At 40.8% G+C, this 17,783-nt stretch overlaps 1 protein-coding gene across 1 annotated transcript in view; it reads left to right on the top strand.

The window, feature by feature from the left end:
* The window catches only part of ZZEF1 (zinc finger ZZ-type and EF-hand domain containing 1), a 128,082-nt gene that overhangs the window by 84,942 nt on the left and 25,357 nt on the right, over positions 1-17,783 (top strand). Inside the window, exons 39-44 of the mRNA XM_014789663.2 lie at positions 454-593; positions 7,573-7,850; positions 8,519-8,693; positions 9,243-9,375; positions 14,459-14,658; positions 16,180-16,299. Of these exons, the coding sequence (XP_014645149.2) occupies positions 454-593; positions 7,573-7,850; positions 8,519-8,693; positions 9,243-9,375; positions 14,459-14,658; positions 16,180-16,299 (1,046 nt within the window). The remainder of the gene's footprint in view (positions 1-453; positions 594-7,572; positions 7,851-8,518; positions 8,694-9,242; positions 9,376-14,458; positions 14,659-16,179; positions 16,300-17,783) is intronic.

Consider the following 17,783-nt stretch of genomic DNA (forward strand, 5'->3'; position numbering starts at 1 on the left):
AAAAAATCCACTCTAAGCTGATTCCCTTGAGGATCAGCAACCTGGTTCACATGTAATTTATTAATTCGTCAAGTATTCATTGGGTACCTGCTATGCTCCAGGAACATTTCTAGGTGCTTGAGTTAGCTCACTGAAATAAACAAAAATCTAGAAGGGAGAACAGACAAAAACAATAAATATCAGTGATACAGTCTGTTAAAAGGTGATTGAATGCTCTGAGCACAAAAGGGCGGGGTGGGGAATGGGGAGTGCAGAGAGGGTGGGAGAGATGAGAGGGCAGGCTCCACATTTAAATGGAGTGATCAGGGGAGGCCTCCAAGATGTGTTCAGCAATAGGTTTTTAAAGTCCCAGCTTTATTCTGTAGTGGCACAGCAACAGTGCATGGTTTACTTACCTCTTTGGACATGTATAGAAGCTGGCAAAATCTGAACGTTTGGTGTTTTACAACTCAGATGCTGAAAATTCAGAAGCATCATCTCAGAAGCCCATCGAGGAAAAGGCAGTTACTCCAAGCCCCGAGCAGGTGTTTGCTGAATGTTCCCAGAAAAGGATTTTGGGATTACTAGCAGCCATGTTACCTCCCTTAAAGTCGGTAAGAGACAAATGGTATATTCTTTTTAAAAGAGGGGTGGTGTTATGCACACAGAAATTTTTTGGAAAGCTGTATACTGAAACCAACTGTTAATGGCAGTCATTTGTGTATCCCCAAGGGTAGGATTATAAACCGCAATTATTTTCTTTTTTGTACCTCTCTATATTTTGTAACTTTTCTATAATATGTATGCATAATGTGACTTATTATTGTTTTTTATTACTGTAATCGTTTTTTCCTATCTTGTTATAGTGAAAATATTTAAGCTTACAGAAAACTTGAAAGAAAAGAAGAATGCTCTTTACCTCGATTCACCAGTTGTTAATATATTGCTTTATCTGTGTCTATTTACATATATATATTTTTTTGCTGAACTTTTGCAAATAAATTGAAACCATCATTTACACTTCACCCTCAATATTTCAGCACGTCTCCTAAAAGTACATTCTCCTATATAACCACGATGTTGTCATCCTTAAAATTTTAACTTTGATGGAAAAATTTTATCTTCTATGCAGCCTACATACAGGTTTCCCCCGTTTATCCCCCAAATGTCCTTTACAGATTCTTTTTTTTAAATCAGGATCCACTTAAGAATCGCACTGCATTTAGATATCATGCTCTTTTAGTCTCCTTTAATCTACTTTCCCTGCCTTTTTTTTTTTTTAACTTTCATAACATTGACATTTTTAAAGAGTTTTCTTTAAAATGGACATCTCTTCATTATTCTTTTTTATAATTTTCTGGACTGTTCTTGCATGCTTATTTTTCCACATAAACTTTAGAATCATTTTTATCAAGTTAAAGAGAAGATCTTGTTAGTATTTTCACTGGGCTGGTGTTGAATTTATATATTAATTTAGGAGTAGCTGACATCTTTCGAATAGTCTCCTATTTTTTCAGTAAATGGAGAGTAATCAAAGACAGAACTAGCAGCTGCTGAAATAGGATTTCCCAAGTTGGCAGGGCTTTGAGGAAGGAGAGGTGTCCCCAGGACCCAGTGTTTGTTCCTCAGGTCTCTGGGTCCAAGGACTTTTTTTTAGCAGTTTGCCCAGAGATGCTTAAACTCAGAGGAATTAACTCTTACACGGGAGTCTAGACTGATTTATAAATCGGTCACAATTCACAGGGGTATGTGTCTGGCAGGAAAATGAATATGCGTTCCCTCTTGGTGTGTAAATCCATCCAGAAGACCACATTGTAGCTCAGGAGGTTGTCTGGTGTGTGTGGAATTAGAATGAGAGAATAAGGTATTTTGAAGATGCATTTCCATGAAGCTGGATGAATTGACCTCACTCAGCAGCAGATCTGTCTGGGTAGCTGTTATTGTGCCTCTGAAATCAGCACCCACAGGCTTGGACAGAGCAGTCACCATCTTGGCCTTTCCCTTCCCACTCCAACACTAAACTTTTCTGCATCTTACTGGGTAAGCACATTGAGAAACCATCTCTTAAGTTGGAGCCCTTCTGCAATTAGCTACTCTTATCCTTTTTATGTCGATTTTACCAGTTTCACTATAAGAGTGACCTTTTCCTAACTTGGTCTCACTTTGTTATAACCATTTGTGTTATGGTCAGTTAGCTTACTTCTCCTGAGATGAGCTGGTTAACTGCTCTGTGCCAGTCAACTATGGTTCTCCCCACTGCCCAACCCAGCCTTGCTCCCATACACATTTTTCCCAAGTTCTTTTCTTTTTTTTAATGGTTCATGAAGTCTGATCATTTTTCTTATCTAGTTGTGGTTGTAGTTAAATTTTGTCTACTTATTTCAATCCGTATTTCTCTCTCAACTAACAATCTAATCTTTTACCTTTTCTTCCAAACAAGATGAGACCTTTAGCACACTTTTATTTCCCTCATCGTACCCTAAGTGTTCAGATTATCTGTAATTTTAGCTCCAGATGGTTTGGTTGGCTGGTTGGTTTGGGTGTTTTTTTGTTGTGTTGTTTAGATTTTGCCTCTCTTAAAATTACTTTCTTTAGAATTTCAGAACCACATTGTAATTTGTTATTGATGGTTACTGTTTTGATTGCACATTATTGTTTATTGATTACTGTTTTCCTCTTGAATTACTTATTCTAATCCTTTTTTTGTTTTGCTGGAATACTTCCTCAAATATTTTCTTCAGAAAGGCTGCATGTCTTTCTTTTCCTCTCACCCATGGAGATAGTTTGGGTACAGAATTACAGGGACACGGTCCTTTTCCTTCAGAACTCTGTTAATGTTGCTTCATGGTCTTCTGCTATCTAGAGTTACTGATGAGAAGTCCAATATTAAGATGATATAAGAAGTCCAATATTTTTGTGAGGAAGATCAGCCCTGAGCTAACATCCAATGCCAATCCTCTTTTTTTTTTTTTTTTTTTGCAGAGGAAGGTTGGCCCTGAGCTAACATCCGTGCCCACCTTCCTCCACTTTATATGGGACGCTGCCACAGCATGGCTTTGACAAGCAGTGCGTTGGTGCACGCCCGGAATCCGAACCTGTGACCCTCGGGCCGCCAAAGTGGAGTGCGTGCACTTAACTGCTTGCACCACCGGGCCGGCCCCAAGAAGTCCAATATTAAGATGGTTTTTTTTTTATCTAAAAGTGTTTTCTTTATCCTTAGAATTCAGACATTCATCAGACTGTGTCAAAATATAAGTTCTCTTTCTCTCTTCCTTCCCTTCATCCTGTTTGCTTTTTTGATAAAAACTCAATTTTTACTTCAGCCGAGGAAATGCTCTTCTGTTATTTGTTTGCTTCTTTACCCACCCCATTTGCATCTTCTTGAATGCATAGTGATTCTCCTAGATCGGCCCTCCATCTGGGCTTCCGTTTGGTCAGACTTTTCATCTTTATCTGTTGTTCTTAGAGAATTCCTTAAGTAGATTTCTTAAATCACCACTTTAATTTTAGCAGTGTCTCTTCTCTTCTTGGTCCCTCTGTTAGGGTGGTTTGTTTACCCTGATAATCTTTTGTTTTTTAACATGCTCTTTGGAAGGCAAGTTATTAGATTTATTTTAGTGTAAAAAGTAACTAGATTGACTTGTATCTAGAATATATAAAGAACTCTTGCAAGCCATAGAGAACTCTTACAAGCCAATAATAAAAAGACTTCTATCACCATAGATTAGTTTTGCCTGTTTTTAAACTTCGTATAGATGGAGTAGGTCACTATGTACTCCTTTTGTGTCTAGTTGCTTTCACTCAATGTTATGTTTGTGAGATGCATCATGTTGCTGTGAATAGTTTCACTTATTCATTCTCAGTATTATCCAGAATTCCATTGTGTGAATATAGCATAATTTTAAAATTCATTTTACGATTGTTGGGCATTTGGGAAATTTCCTGTTTGGAGCTATTCCATATGGTGCTACGAACATGCCTGTACGTGTCTTCAAGTAAACATATGAATGAGGCCAAGCTTGGCCTGCCACACAAAAGTTGTACCAATTTACACTCCCAGAGTGCTCAAAAAATATCTTTGATAGCAAGAGGATCAGAATTAATGTGTAGCATTTTGTTGTCATGTCTCTTTAGTCTCCTTTAGTCTTAAGCAGTTTATCAGCATTTTCTTAACTTTCATGACCTTGACACTTTTGAAGGTTACAGGCCAGCTGTTTTGTAAAATGTCCTTCTCTTTGGGTTTGTCAGGTGTATCCTCATGATTAGATTCAGGTTTTGCCTCTTTGGCAGGAATATCACAGTCGTAATGCTGCATTCTCTTTGTAGCCAGCAGGTAGAACACAATTTTGATTTATTTCATTACTGATCGTGTTCCCTTTGATCACTTAAGTGGTGTCAGCCAGCCTTCTCCACTGTAAAGTTAATTTTTTCCCCTTTGTTATTAGTAAATATTTAGTGGGGAGAGTCTTTGAAGCTATATGAATATCCTGTTTCTCATCAAACAACAATTTATTCATTTATTTAGTTATATCAGTATGGGTACACGACTTCCTATTTTATTCATCAGTTATAGTCCATTATTCTTCTCATTTTGATGCTTAAATTGACCTGGACTTGGCCAAAGAGAGCCCATTCAGGCTGTCTTCTGTGTCCTTTTGACATACTCCCATCGTTTTTTGAACATTTCCTGTTTTCTGGCACAAGATATTTCAGGCACTTCTTGAATTCTCCCTTCCCTAGGCCTGGAATCAGCCATTTCTCGAAGGTGAACTTGTTCCTTTCAGTAGAGAACCGTATTTAGAAACTGAGGTTTGGGCACTAGATAGGTTCATTGCAACAGTGTGTCACGGCTCCCAGGCCTTCTCAGTGGACAGAGCTAGGGTGTGTGTGCGTCTGTGCGTGTGTTATGAGAGGTTCGGGGATTCGATCAGAGATGTAAAAGACACTTTCCACTCCAAACAAATGGACTGAAGGTATATTTTATTATATAGAGGATAGTAAAGGCGATAGTCCGCAAACATATCCCAATAGGTCAAATAATAAGAGGGAAAAAACACCAGCTCGACTGGAAAGGGAAAACATCCACATCGGCTGAGATAGCAGCAGATCCGAATAGGTCATATAATAAGAGGGAAAAACATCAGATCGGTCGGAAAGGGAAACACCAGATCGACTGAAGGGAAATGACACAAATCAACCGGAAAGAGAAACACCAGGTTGACTGAAAAGAGAACACATCAAATCAGTTACTTCACAGTAAATCAATTACTCACAACATCCACGCCCCACTGCCGGGAGAGTCCTGTCAATCGACACGGCTGGGCAAGGATCACACGTCCTGGGCAAGGCGTCCCTTCCACAGGTGGAACTCTCACCAGGTCTCAGCTTCCAGCAGTTTATATAAGCAGTTACAGAGTTTACAGAGCAAGCATCTAGTGTTCCCATGCACAAAACAGTTATCAGTGGCGTACGTGCACTGAGCCCCTTGGCTAACGTCCCAGCCCAGTGGTTGTGTACGTGCATTGTTTTCTTTGGTTATCGTCTTAGCCCGGCACAGATGGCCAGTCCATCCCGTGCTACGACGCTCCAAGAGCCTTGAACTGTTACAACTTGCAACTCCACCCATGGGAGAAAGGCCAGTTCCCGAGAAAAGGCCAGTTCCCACCACACAGAAAGCAGCTTTGTATTTCTTTGTGTGCTGGTGGCTATAGGTCAATGGAGCGGCCAAACATGGCTGTACTCATGTCAAGACAGCGTGTATACTTTACCTTTCTATGTTTTTCTATATTTAGAGCAGTGGTTCTCAAACTGGAGACTCTCTCTCCTCCCCCCAAGGGCACATTTGGCAACGTCTGGAGACATTTTTAGTTGTCACAGCTGGGGGTATACTACTGGCATCTAGTGTGTATAAGCCAAGGGTCCCGCTAAACATCTTAAAATGCTCGGGCACCACCCCCACCTGAATCCCTCACCCTCGCACATACATACAAGAATTATCAGAACCAAATGTCAATAGTGCCAAGGTTGAGAAACCCTGATTTAGAGAGAAAGAAAGAAAAAAGTGAGTAAATCGTGAGTTCATATCAATCCCTCCAATTTCCATCTAAAACCACAGGCTGATTCTAGTTTTCTCCTTTTTTGTATTTATAACTCCTGTCTTTAACAGTGAGAAACCTGGAGCCCATTATCCTTAACCTTATTACTTATTTGATCAGTCTTCCATCTCTGCCACCGTTCTTTTTCTTCTGTGGGTGCCCTCCTCTCCCTGTGTGGACTCTTGACACTGTTCGTTGGGTCTGCCCCCACTTGGATGCCTCCTCACCACACCTGGGTGTATCTCCCTATGTCAAGTGTCCCCCTTGCATTGAGCCCACCCTCACCCACAGCAGGCTGCTACTCCATGGCAGCACTCTCCTTGTGCTGCTAGAACTCTGATTCCCCATGCTGGACTGAGCTCTCTACCTGGATGCCCTCGCCTCACTGCCTGGGCTCCAACACCCCGCGTCAGGCTGCCCTTCCACATGGATGCCCTCCTCACCCCCTTCAGAGTTCAAGCTTGACTCCCATGGCTGACCATTCCCCTGCATGGATGCCTTCCTCACCCCGCTCGTGCTGACACCCCTGCCAGGCCGCCCCTCTCCATGGAAGCACTTCTCACCCTGCTCGGGTTCTCACACGCCACACAGGACGAGCCCCCTGCACGGACGTCTTCCTCGTTCTTCTTGGACTCTGACATCCCGTGCTAGGCTGCCCCTTCAGGGGGATTCCTTCTTGAGAATCGTTTTTGATTTTCAAAAACTTTTTGTTCTTTGATTGCTTTGTTTTCATATTATAGATTTAGTGCCCTCTGGAATGACAATGAGGTAACTCAAAATTTTTTAATGTTCTCTCCAGATTTGTGCATTTCTTTCTTATAGAACATAATGAGTGGTATAAGTGTATAGAGATGTGTGTACCAGGCTGTTTATCTAGATGGTGTTTTTAATAATGAAGAATTAGAAAGAAAGGAAGTGTCCAGCAATAGGGAAGCCATTAAGTCAGTTATGTTTTAACTATGAAATGCAATAGTGTGCAGCCATTCAGATGATTGAGGAGCTCTGTTTTTATTGGTTTGGGAAATGGCATATTAATGGAAAAAAGTAAGTTGCAGGACAGTATTTAAAGAAAGAAAAATAAATTTATTGTTAGTTTTAAATTTATTTTATTATGTATGTAAATATGCGTAGAAAAAGGTTGAAAGACTGTTCATCAAACTGTTAACAATTGTTATCTCCTGGGTCTTGGGGGGAAGTGGATTACGGGGAGCTTTACCTTTTGTATATTTCTGAATTATTTGAATTCTTTTATAATAGACATGTCAGGAGAAAAAATTGAGTTTATTTTTCGTGGTGAAGGAAAATTAGAAGTAGGCTTGTAAGATGATACCTGAGAATATTTATTTTACAACTGATTGTACATAAGCCTTTTATGAAAGCCACTGTGTAATTTCTTTGGACTAGGCCAGTTATAAATTATACATGAAGAGGATGGAGTGTTTAGCTGGTGTGGTACATGGATTTGGTATTGAACAGATTTCTCTCCTTCTCTTGGCAGGATCCCACAGTCCCCCTGGTAGACCTGGAGCATGTCCTCCCGCTCATGTTTCAGGTTGTCATCTCAAACGCAGGCCATCTGAATGAAACCTACCACCTCACCCTGGGTCTTCTCGGCCAGTTAATCGTCCGCCTTTTACCAGCAGAGGTAGATGCTGCAGTGATCAAGGTCCTGTCAGCTAAACATAACCTGTTTGCGGCAGGGGACAGTTCCATCGTGCCAGATGGCTGGAAGACCACTCACCTGCTCTTTAGCCTGGGAGCTGTGTGTCTGGACAGGTAGCCACCCAACTCTACCCCACCTTGTTGCTCATTTCTTTAAGTCAAAAGTCTGACTGTTGATTAATTTTAGTGCTGTTGTCTGGGAATCTTTTGTGAGAACAGAATTAGTTTTATTAGCAGTGCTGGCAACCAACATTAAAACTGTGCTTAAAACCCTCACTTAAACAGTTGTGCAATCTGGGCACTGTCTGATGATATATGTTTTGGTTTGTTTGTTTCCTGAAAGCAGTAAGTGTAGGCCTTGGGATTGAAGAAAATAGATCTATTTTCATTATAAAAGTGACATAATCATAATACCAAATTTGGAAAACAGAAATGAAGAAAAAAATCACCCTGGCTTGCACTATATTAATGCATCTGGTGCTATTTTAATATACTTCCTTCCAAGCTTTTTTCTGTATGTGAATGTAAGTGTGCATGTGCTCACACACATGTGACTTTTTGTATATATTGTTAAAAATATAGTTGTAGACTGAGTATTTAAGTAACATCTTGATTTTTTTTCCACTTGCCGTTATATGAAAAGCATCATTCCAGTGGTTTTTAAGATAATTAACGAATGGCTCTTTGGCATACCTCTGGGTCTGCCTTGGGAGTGTAGTGAGCTCTGATGAGTTGAGTTTGGAGCCTGTGCACAGCCACCTAATGGAGTTCTTGCCTTCCAGCCGAGTGGGCTTGGACTGGGCGTGCTCCATGGCGGAGATACTGCGGTCACTCAACAGTGCCCCGCTGTGGCGTGACGTCGTTGCCACCTTCACAGACCACTGCGTCAAGCAGCTGCCTTTCCAGCTGAAGCATACCAACATCTTCACCCTGCTCGTGCTGGTCGGCTTCCCCCAGGTACATCAGTGAAGGCCTGGCCACTTTCTCCGATCTTCATCACACACATCAAAGTCTCTATAGCATATATCTTTGGAAGTTTATTTTCTTTAGTTATATAATTTGCTCTTACAGTATTGGTATATTTTCAAGATTATGGGATGGTTTGTTCAACTTGCATTTTTAACAATTTAGCCATTTGATTCATCTTATTAGCTAAGAGTTGGCTTTGAATAATAGGTAACTGTAGTAAATTACAAAGAACTTTATAGTACAGTTTTTTTTCACTTTGGCGTTCATCTTGATCTCATTTCTAATCTTCATGTCTTTCAACTGATTGGGACAAAGAGGACTGTGAAAACATGGCTTCATCCAGCAAGCACATAAACCCGTTCTGTGCCAGGCCTGTGCCAGGCCCTGGACTTAGAGATAAGAAGAACCCTATCCTTGAGTGCTTGTTGAAGTCTGGGGCACAAGCAAAAGGGACTGGGCTTGTGTCTAATTAAGCGCTCTTTCCCATCTTGATGTGCTATTGAATTACCTTTTCTGTCTGTGTCTGTCATGTTCTAGGTCCTCTGTGTGGGGACTCGCTGTGTTTATATGGATAATGCCAATGAACCACATAATGTGATCATCTTGAAGCACTTTACTGAGAAGAACAGGGCTGTGATCGTCGATGTCAAAACCCGGAAAAGGAAAACAGGTCCCAAGCATAATTATTTTTTCTAAGAATGGAAGAAAGTTATCTAATCTCTGTGTACCTTAAAATCAGTGAAGATACCTTGGTTCTTGCCTATGCATGTAATTTTTTTAAAAGCAAGTTATAGCCTCCTGAACTTCTTTTTCCTCGTCTCTGAAATGATATGGTTGAATTGGGATAATTTTGAAGGCTCTTACCATACTGTTATTTTGTGTATATGGCTCTGTATATGGTTGTGTATATGGTTTTTTGGTTGGCCAGATGTTTAGGTTCTGAACATTTAATTTCTCCATTTGCTGGTTTCATTTGTTTTCTAATGGGTAATTTAAACATATTACAGAGTCAGGTGGCTACATGAATGTAAAATAACTTCAAATAATTGTATTGGCATTCATGTCACCTTCCATTTTGTTTCATCAATAAAACACTGAAAGTACATTTTAAGTGCCCTTTTCACTGAATTTGCCAAACCCCAAACAGTCTGGCATATCTAACCATTATGTGCCCCGTCTGCTCCTGAAACAGTCTGCTTTCTCTTTCAGCTTCAGCATTAGATACTGTCTGTGCTCTTTTTGTGTATGGTGTGAGGTAAAGGTAAAAGTTCTTTTTTTGCGTGCATATGTGAATATCCAGTTGTTCCAGGACCATTTATGGAGCAGACTATTCTTTCTCCATTGAATTGTCTTGGCACTTTTGTTGAAAATTGACACATATATGTGTGTTTCTATTTATGGATTGTGGTATGTTCCATTAATCTACATCTGTCCTTACTCGAATACTACACTGTCTTGACTATTGTAGATTTATACTGAATCTTGAAATCAGGTCTTTAAACTTTGTTATTCTTTTTCAGAATTGTTTTGGCTATGCTATTTCCTTTGCCTTTCTATGTAAAATTTTGAATCAGCTTGTCAGTTTTTATTAAAGAGCCTGCTGGGATTTGGGTCAGCATTGCATTGAATCTGTAGATCCATTGGGGAGAACTGACATCTTAACAATATTGAGTCTTTTGACCCATGAGCATGGCTTATCTCTTCATTTATTTAGGGAATAAATTTAGGTCTTACAAAATTTGGGTCTTTAATTTCTCGCAACTTGGCATTGGGTATCAGCTGCCTTCTCATTCCTGATTCTGGTAATTTGTATCTTCTCTTTTTTGTTTCCTGGACTGGCTAGCCAGAGATTTATCAATTTATTTGATCTTTTCAGAGGACCAGCTTTTGGTTTCATTGATTTTTCTTTGTATTTCTCTGTTTTCTCTTTCATTTATTTCTACCTTTATCATTATTAATTTTCTTATTTCTTCTTGCTTTGGGTTTAATTTGCTCTTTCTTCTTTCTCTAATTCCTTAAGGTGGAAGTCTAAATTACTGATTTGAGACCTTTCTTCTTTGCTAATAGAAGCATTTATTGCTGTGGATTTCCCTGTAGGTTTGGCTTTAGCTGCATCCATGATTTTTTGTCTGTGTGTGTGAGGAAGATCAGCCCTGAGCTAACATCCATGGTAATCCTCCTCTTTTTGCTGAGGAAGACCAGCTCTGAGCTAACATCTATCGCCAATCCTCCTCCTCTTTTTCCCCCCAAGCCCCAGTAGATAGTTGTATGTCATAGTTGCACATCCTTCTAGTTGCTGTATGTGGGACGCTTCCTCAGCATGGCCGGACAAGCGGTGCGTCGGTGCACGCCCGGGATCTGAACCCGGGCCACCAGTGGTGGAGCATGCGCACTTAACCACTAAGCCAGGGGACTGGCCCATCCATGATTTTTGATATGTTGTATTATCATTTTCATTCATCAGAGTAGTTTTTTTCTTTTTTTTTTTTGTGAGGAAGATCAGCCCTGAGCTAACATCCATGCCAATCCTCCTCTTTTTGCTGAGGAAGACTGGCCCTGAGCTAACAGCCATGCTCGTCTTCCTCCACTTTATGTGGGACACCACCACAGCATGGCCTGACGGGCAGTGTGTTCGTGCGCGCCCGGGATCTGAACCCGGGCCACCAGCAGCGGATCGCGCGCACTTAACCGCTACGCCACGAGGCCGGCCCCCGTCAGAGTATTTTCTACTTTAACATGTGATTTCTTCTTTGCTCTGTGGATTATTTAAAAGTTTGTTGTTTAATTTCCAAATATTTGGAGGATATTCCAGATATCTTTGTTATTGATTTCAAATTTAATTTTCTTGTGGTCAGAGAACATACTTTGAATGATTTCATTCATATTAAGATTATTGAGGGCCGGCCCCGTGGCTTGGCGGTTGAGTGCGCGCGCTCCGCTGCTGGCGGCCTGGGTTCGGATCCCGGGCGCCACACCACTTCTCCAGCCATGCTGAGGCCGCATCCCACATACAGCAACTAGAAGGATGTGCAACTGTGACATACAACTATCTACTGGGGCTTTGGGGGGAAAAAATAAATAAATAAAATCTTTAAAAAAAAAAAGATTATTGAGACTTGTTTTTATGGTCCAAAATATAGTCTGTTTTGGTGAAGGTTCCATGTGTACTTGAAGAGAACACATATACTGTGTTGGTTAGTGGAGTGTCCTATTGATGTCATTTAGGTCAAGTCAGATGATATTGTTGTTCAAGTTGTCTGTGCTCTTAACTAATTTTCTGTCTAACTTCTAACAGTTACTGAGAGAGGAATATTGAGATCTTCAACTGTAATTGTGCATATGTTTATTTCTCATTTCATTATGAAATATACTATTTTATCCCTGATAATAGTCCTTGTTCTGAAATCTACTTTAATATTTATGTATTCTCTCTAGCTTTTTTTTTATTACTAACATTTGCATGGTATATCTTTTTCCATCCTTTCACTTTAACCTGCCTGTGTCCTTAAATTTAAAGTGGATTTCTTGTAGATAACACATAGTGCAGACTTCTTTTTTAATCCAGTCTGACAATCCCTGTCTTTTCATTGAGCTGTTTAGACTATTTACTTTTAATACACTTATCAAGATGGTTGAATTTAAATCTGCCGTCTTCTTGCTTGTTTTCTGTTTGTCACATCTGTTCTTTTTTTCTTTTTCCCTCTTCTCTTGCCTTCTTTTGGATTGAGTTTTTATTTTTTTTAAATGATTCTGTTTTATCTCCACTATTGGCTTTTAAACTATATCTATTTTTTTAGTGGTTGCTCTATGGTTTACAGTAGTCTACCTTCACATAATTTTTTAGAGGTTGCTTTATGGTTTATAATATACATCTTTACTCATCATAGTCTTTACTCATCATAGTCTATCTTCAAATAATATTATACTACTTCACATATAGTGAAGAAACATTATAGATTTTCTATTTCTATCTCCCATGCTTTGTGCTGTTTGCACACATTTTACTTTTACATGATATAAATCTCACAATATATTATTATTTTTTGCTTTAGAAAGTCAGATATTTTGAAAGAAATTTAAGAATGAGAAAACAATATTTTATATTTACCCACATATTTACCATTTCTGGTGCTCTTGGTTCCTTGTATAGGTTCAGAATGACCTGAAAAACTCCCCTTAACGTCTTGTAGTGCAGTTCTGCTGCTACGAAATCTTTGTTTTGGTTTGTCCTACTAAACCAAAGAAATATTTATTTTGACTTCTTTTTTTGGGGGGGGTGGGGGGCGGGGTGGAAGATTAGCCCTGAGCTAACATCTGTTGCCATTCCTCTTCTTTTTGCTGAGGAAGATTGGCCCTGGGCTAACATCCATGCCCATCTTCCTCTACTTTATATGTGGGATGCCTGCCACAGCATGGCTTGACAAGTGGTGTGTAGGTCCACGCCGCGCCTGGGATTGAACCTGTGAACCCTGCTCATGCCAAAGCGGAGTGTGTGAACTTAACCATTGCGCCACTGGGCCGGCCCCTTGACTTCATTCTTTGAGAGAGAATTTTGCCGAGTAAAAAAAATTCTAGGCTGAAGGTTTTTTCTTTGAATGCTTTAAAGATAGTGATTCATTTTTCCCTGGCTTGCGTAGTTTTTGCCACGAAGTCTGCTGTCATGTTTTGTTATTCTTCATAATGTATCTTTTTTCTCTGGCTGCTTTTAAGATTTTTCTCTTAATCACTGGTTTTTAGCATTTTGATTCTGATGTGCCTTGGCATAATTTTTTGATGTTTCTTCTGCATGGGGGTTTATTAAGCTCCTTGTATATATGGATTTATAGTATTCATCAAATTTGGAAAAATTTCAACCATTATGTCTTCAAATAGTTATTTTGCCCCCCACCAAGACACTTCTACTGTCACTGGTGGGAAAACAAAATATTCTCAGCTCTGTGTGAGCTCCAAGAATTGTTCTGTCCACTGCTTTTTGGTATTTCTTTCCTAGAACTAGATCATTTCGTATCTAGATAGTTTCCTTTCACATTTGTGCAGATCAATACTCAGCCAAAGACTCATGAGGAACCCTCTGTGGCTATCTACCACAGAAGTCTCCCTTACCCTCTCTCTCTTTGTGTATCTCCCTTCTCTGTGATATTCTGCCCCATAAATTCCAGCCGCCTTGACTTCCCTAACTCTGAGCTCTGTCTCCTCAATTCATTGAGACTGCTGGACTCTGCTTGGATTTCCACTCCCTGCTCTGCAGCCTGGAGTTTGTCTCCAGATAGCCAAGGCTGTTGGAGGGCTCACCTGGTTTATGTGCCTTCTCTCAGAAATCATAGTCTTGTCCTACCTTTTGCCCAATGTCTGCAAACAATTGCTTCATGTATTTTTTCGGTGTTCTGGTTGTTTACAGTAGAGTAAATCCAGTCCCTCTTAACTGAGTCTTGTTTGGAAGTGGAAGTCTCTCATGTGTACTATATTTAAGAACTTCCTTTAACACCTTTGGAGACAACCTGCTTGTGCACAGTAGTAGGAATGGGAATTGCCTCTCTCAGTTACTTGGTAGATAGGTGGCACAGTACCATTTTTGTGCTCACCTACGAACTGGCCTTAAATATAGTGGCTGAGATTGAAGCCAGAGAGATTTGTGTCTTGGGGTCTGCAGTTCTTGCTTTAGTAAGGCACATTTCTAGGGAAGAAACTTAGCTGCAGGAAGCATTAACTATACTTTTTGTGCCTTTCTCTTCGTGCCTGACATCACCCTTCAGTGAAGGACTACCAGTTGGTCCAGAAAGGAGGAGGACAGGAATGTGGCAGCTCTCAGACCCAGCTGAGCCAGTACTCCCAGCACTTTGCCTTTATTGCCAGTCACCTTCTGCAAACCAGCGTGGACAGCCATTGTCCCGAGGCAGTGGAAGCAACTTGGGTGCTGTCCCTGGCCCTCAAAGGATTATATAAAACACTAAAGGTAATGGTGACCTTCTTCCATTTGCTAATGAATCTGGCTGTGTTTTAACATCTACAAGGAATTAACTAGGAGGAAATGCCATCTGAGTTCGATATATGGTTAACCAAAGGATCTTGATTATCTTTAGAAATGGTTGGGGCCTTGCCAAGGATAACTTTAAGGAAGAAACAGAATTTTTCTGATAGTTGGTTCTCTGTATTTTATCAGTACTGCTTCATGGAACCAGGTACTACTGCCTAATGGACATGTAACCTTGGAAGATAAGAAGAAAAATGGACTGAACAGTTTCTCACTTCCCTCTGAACCACAGCTCCTGCTGGTTCCTCATAGGATAAGATGAAGGGAAGGATAAAGGGGTCTAGCATCCTATGGGATCTTTGAGCAATAGGTTTGGCAGTTGGGGTGGGAGGAGGCAGACAAGGTAAAGAGCAGAGTGATTATTGGTGTGGAGATGAGAAGCCTTAACTTGTGAGGAACATGATTCTTCTGCTACCTGAGGAGCATTGATGGGGAGGAAGGGATCACTTTTAGGATGATCTTCCCAACAGAACTAGCCATGAAAGAAAGATTAATTTGAAAAGTTTGTGAGTTCCTTGACTTTGGTGGCATTGGCAAGGAGGCCGTGGAGGGACTCAAGCACCACAGGGAGACTGGACTAGAAGGCATTTCAGCGCTGGCCCAGCCCTGAGAGTTTGTAGTTTTAGAATTGAGACCATACGTCTGCTGTTTGTTGATTTCATGGCATTTATCACAATCTGCTTTTGTTTTAGTTGTTTGCATTATAGTAGGAAAGAGAAAATAAATTCCCTGAGGGCGGAGATTATTTCTGTCTTTGAATCCTTCATTCGGTAAATACTTGTTGAGCACCAGGTACCAGATGGAACTGAGTAGGTAGTGTTGAACTAGAAAGAAGGTCCCTGCTCTCATGGAGCTTACAATATTGCAAGAGAGACAAAAGAGAGCCTGCAAGGAAAACTACCATGAGTCAGAAAAAGCCTTTCTGAGGAGGTCAGATTTGAGGTGGTAGATAAGGAGTCTGGGCAGAGCGTTGCATGCAGGGAGAGTAGCAGACTCCAGACCCAGGAACAGGCGTGGTTGTCCAGGAGCAGAAGGAAGATGGCCAGGGCTTCAGAACAGTGCAGAAGAAGGAGACGGGAAGCAGGCAGGGGGCCTGTAGGACCTTGTCAGCTATGATTAGGGACTTGGATTTTAGTCTAAAGAGCAGTGGGAAGCTTTTGGAAGGTAGAGAGCAGAAGAGGGACATAAAACCTTTGTTCTTAGTGTGGGACTTAGCAGATAGAATGCACTAGGCTGCAGAAATATTTGTTGAGTAAATGAACAGACTTGGGTTATGGTTAAGGTTCAGAGTTTTATCCTTCCTGCTGACACTGGAGTTTTACCAGAAGGTGAACTTGAGCCACTAGCTGAGACTGGGCTCTGAGAGAGGCTTGCTTCTCCCTGAGTGACTCTTGCCTTCTTCCCTCTGAGGCAGTTGCAGATCATTCTTTTTCTGTTTGGCAGGCTAACAGTTTTGAAGAGACCCATGCTACCTTCCTTCAGACTGATTTGTTGAAGCTGCTGGTGAAAAAGTGCAGCAAAGGGACCGGCTTCAGTAAAACGTGGCTCCTCCGGGACCTGGAAGTAAGGGATGGGGGTGGGTCCTGCTGCTGCCAGCGCAGATTTACTGGCCTGAGAGTTAGAATCATCAGTTAGTTACGTACATAGAATCATCAGTTAGTTACGTACAGCTTGTTCTGCCCTGGGCACTCTCATTTTGTGCAGTTTTCAGATCTGTATCTTATACCTGTATCTTATTCCCTTTTGGAAACAGGGATTATGACACCTGTCCTCCTCTGTCAGGGAAAATGAATTTGATGTTTGTTCAAAGAATATTAGAAGAGAAGTATTTTATGAAAACACATGCTTAGGGCCAGCCCCGTGGCTTAGCGGTTAAGTGCGCGTGCTCCGCTGCTGGCGGCCCAGGTTTGGGTCCCGGGTGCGCACCGACGCACTGCTTCTCCGGCCATGCTGAGGCCGCGTCCCACATACAGCAACTAGAAGGATGTGCAGCTATGACATACAACTATCTACTGGGGCTTTGGGGGGGAAAAAAAAAAAAGAAAACACATGCTTGATCATTATATCATGGTAATAAAGTGTTCCCTTGAATTATTTCCCTTTAAAGTTCCTCTGAGCTAAAATCAGTTTCTAAATTTGTTCTCACTTATGTTTATTTTATGTTGGATTTTTTTAGTCCATAATTTTCATTTTATTGCTATTCCCCCTAGGCCTTAGATTTTTCTTAGTGGAATTACTGTAGTTCCCTGTGGAGTTTCTGTGCCAAGTGCCAGCTTCAGGTCCAGGAAAGGCTGCTGCTGTGGAGGGGGTTGGTGAGCCAGCTGTTATCAGTCGTACAGAGGCCTGAACTCGAAGAAACAGCTCTTAGTTGCCACAAGAGCATTTGGTTAGATTTAAGAAAAATAAACTGAAACATGATGGATAACCTGGAGAGCATTGAGCTCTTGTTCTTAGGAAATATTTTATTTTATTTTATTATTTTTTTTAAAAATAATTTTATTTATTTATTTATTCCCCCAAAGCCCCAGTAGATAGTTGTATGTCATAGCTGCACCTCCTTCTAGTTGCTGTGTGTGGAACTCGGCCTCAGCATGGCCGGAGAAGTGGTGCTTCGGTGTGCGCCCAGGATCTGAACCCGGGCCACCAGCAGCGGAGCATGTGAACTTAACCGCTAAGCCACGGGGCCGGCCCTTAGGAAATATTTTAAATTAAAATTTTTATATTATTTAAATGATAGAACCACATTGCATAAAATCTGATAAATTGAAAAAAAAAAAAAACAACTCCAAATTTCACCCCTCAAGTGCAACTACTATCATTAGCATTTTTTGTATTTCCTGATTCTAATTTTTTCCTCTGTATCTGTATTACATATATAGATTTACATTTAGCTCAATGAGTACGGTATTCAAATAAATTGAGATCATGTGATGACCATTTTTGTTGCTATATAGCTTTCATAATCACCATTTTTTGTGTGTGTGTGTGTGAGGAAGATCAGCCCTGAGCTAACATCTGCCATTCCTCCTCTTTTTTTGCTGAGGAAG

The sequence above is a fragment of the Ceratotherium simum genome, chromosome 16 (genome assembly GCF_057802395.1).
Source record: "Ceratotherium simum simum isolate JZ-2026a chromosome 16, ASM5780239v1, whole genome shotgun sequence".
Taxonomy (NCBI): Eukaryota; Metazoa; Chordata; class Mammalia; order Perissodactyla; family Rhinocerotidae; genus Ceratotherium; species Ceratotherium simum.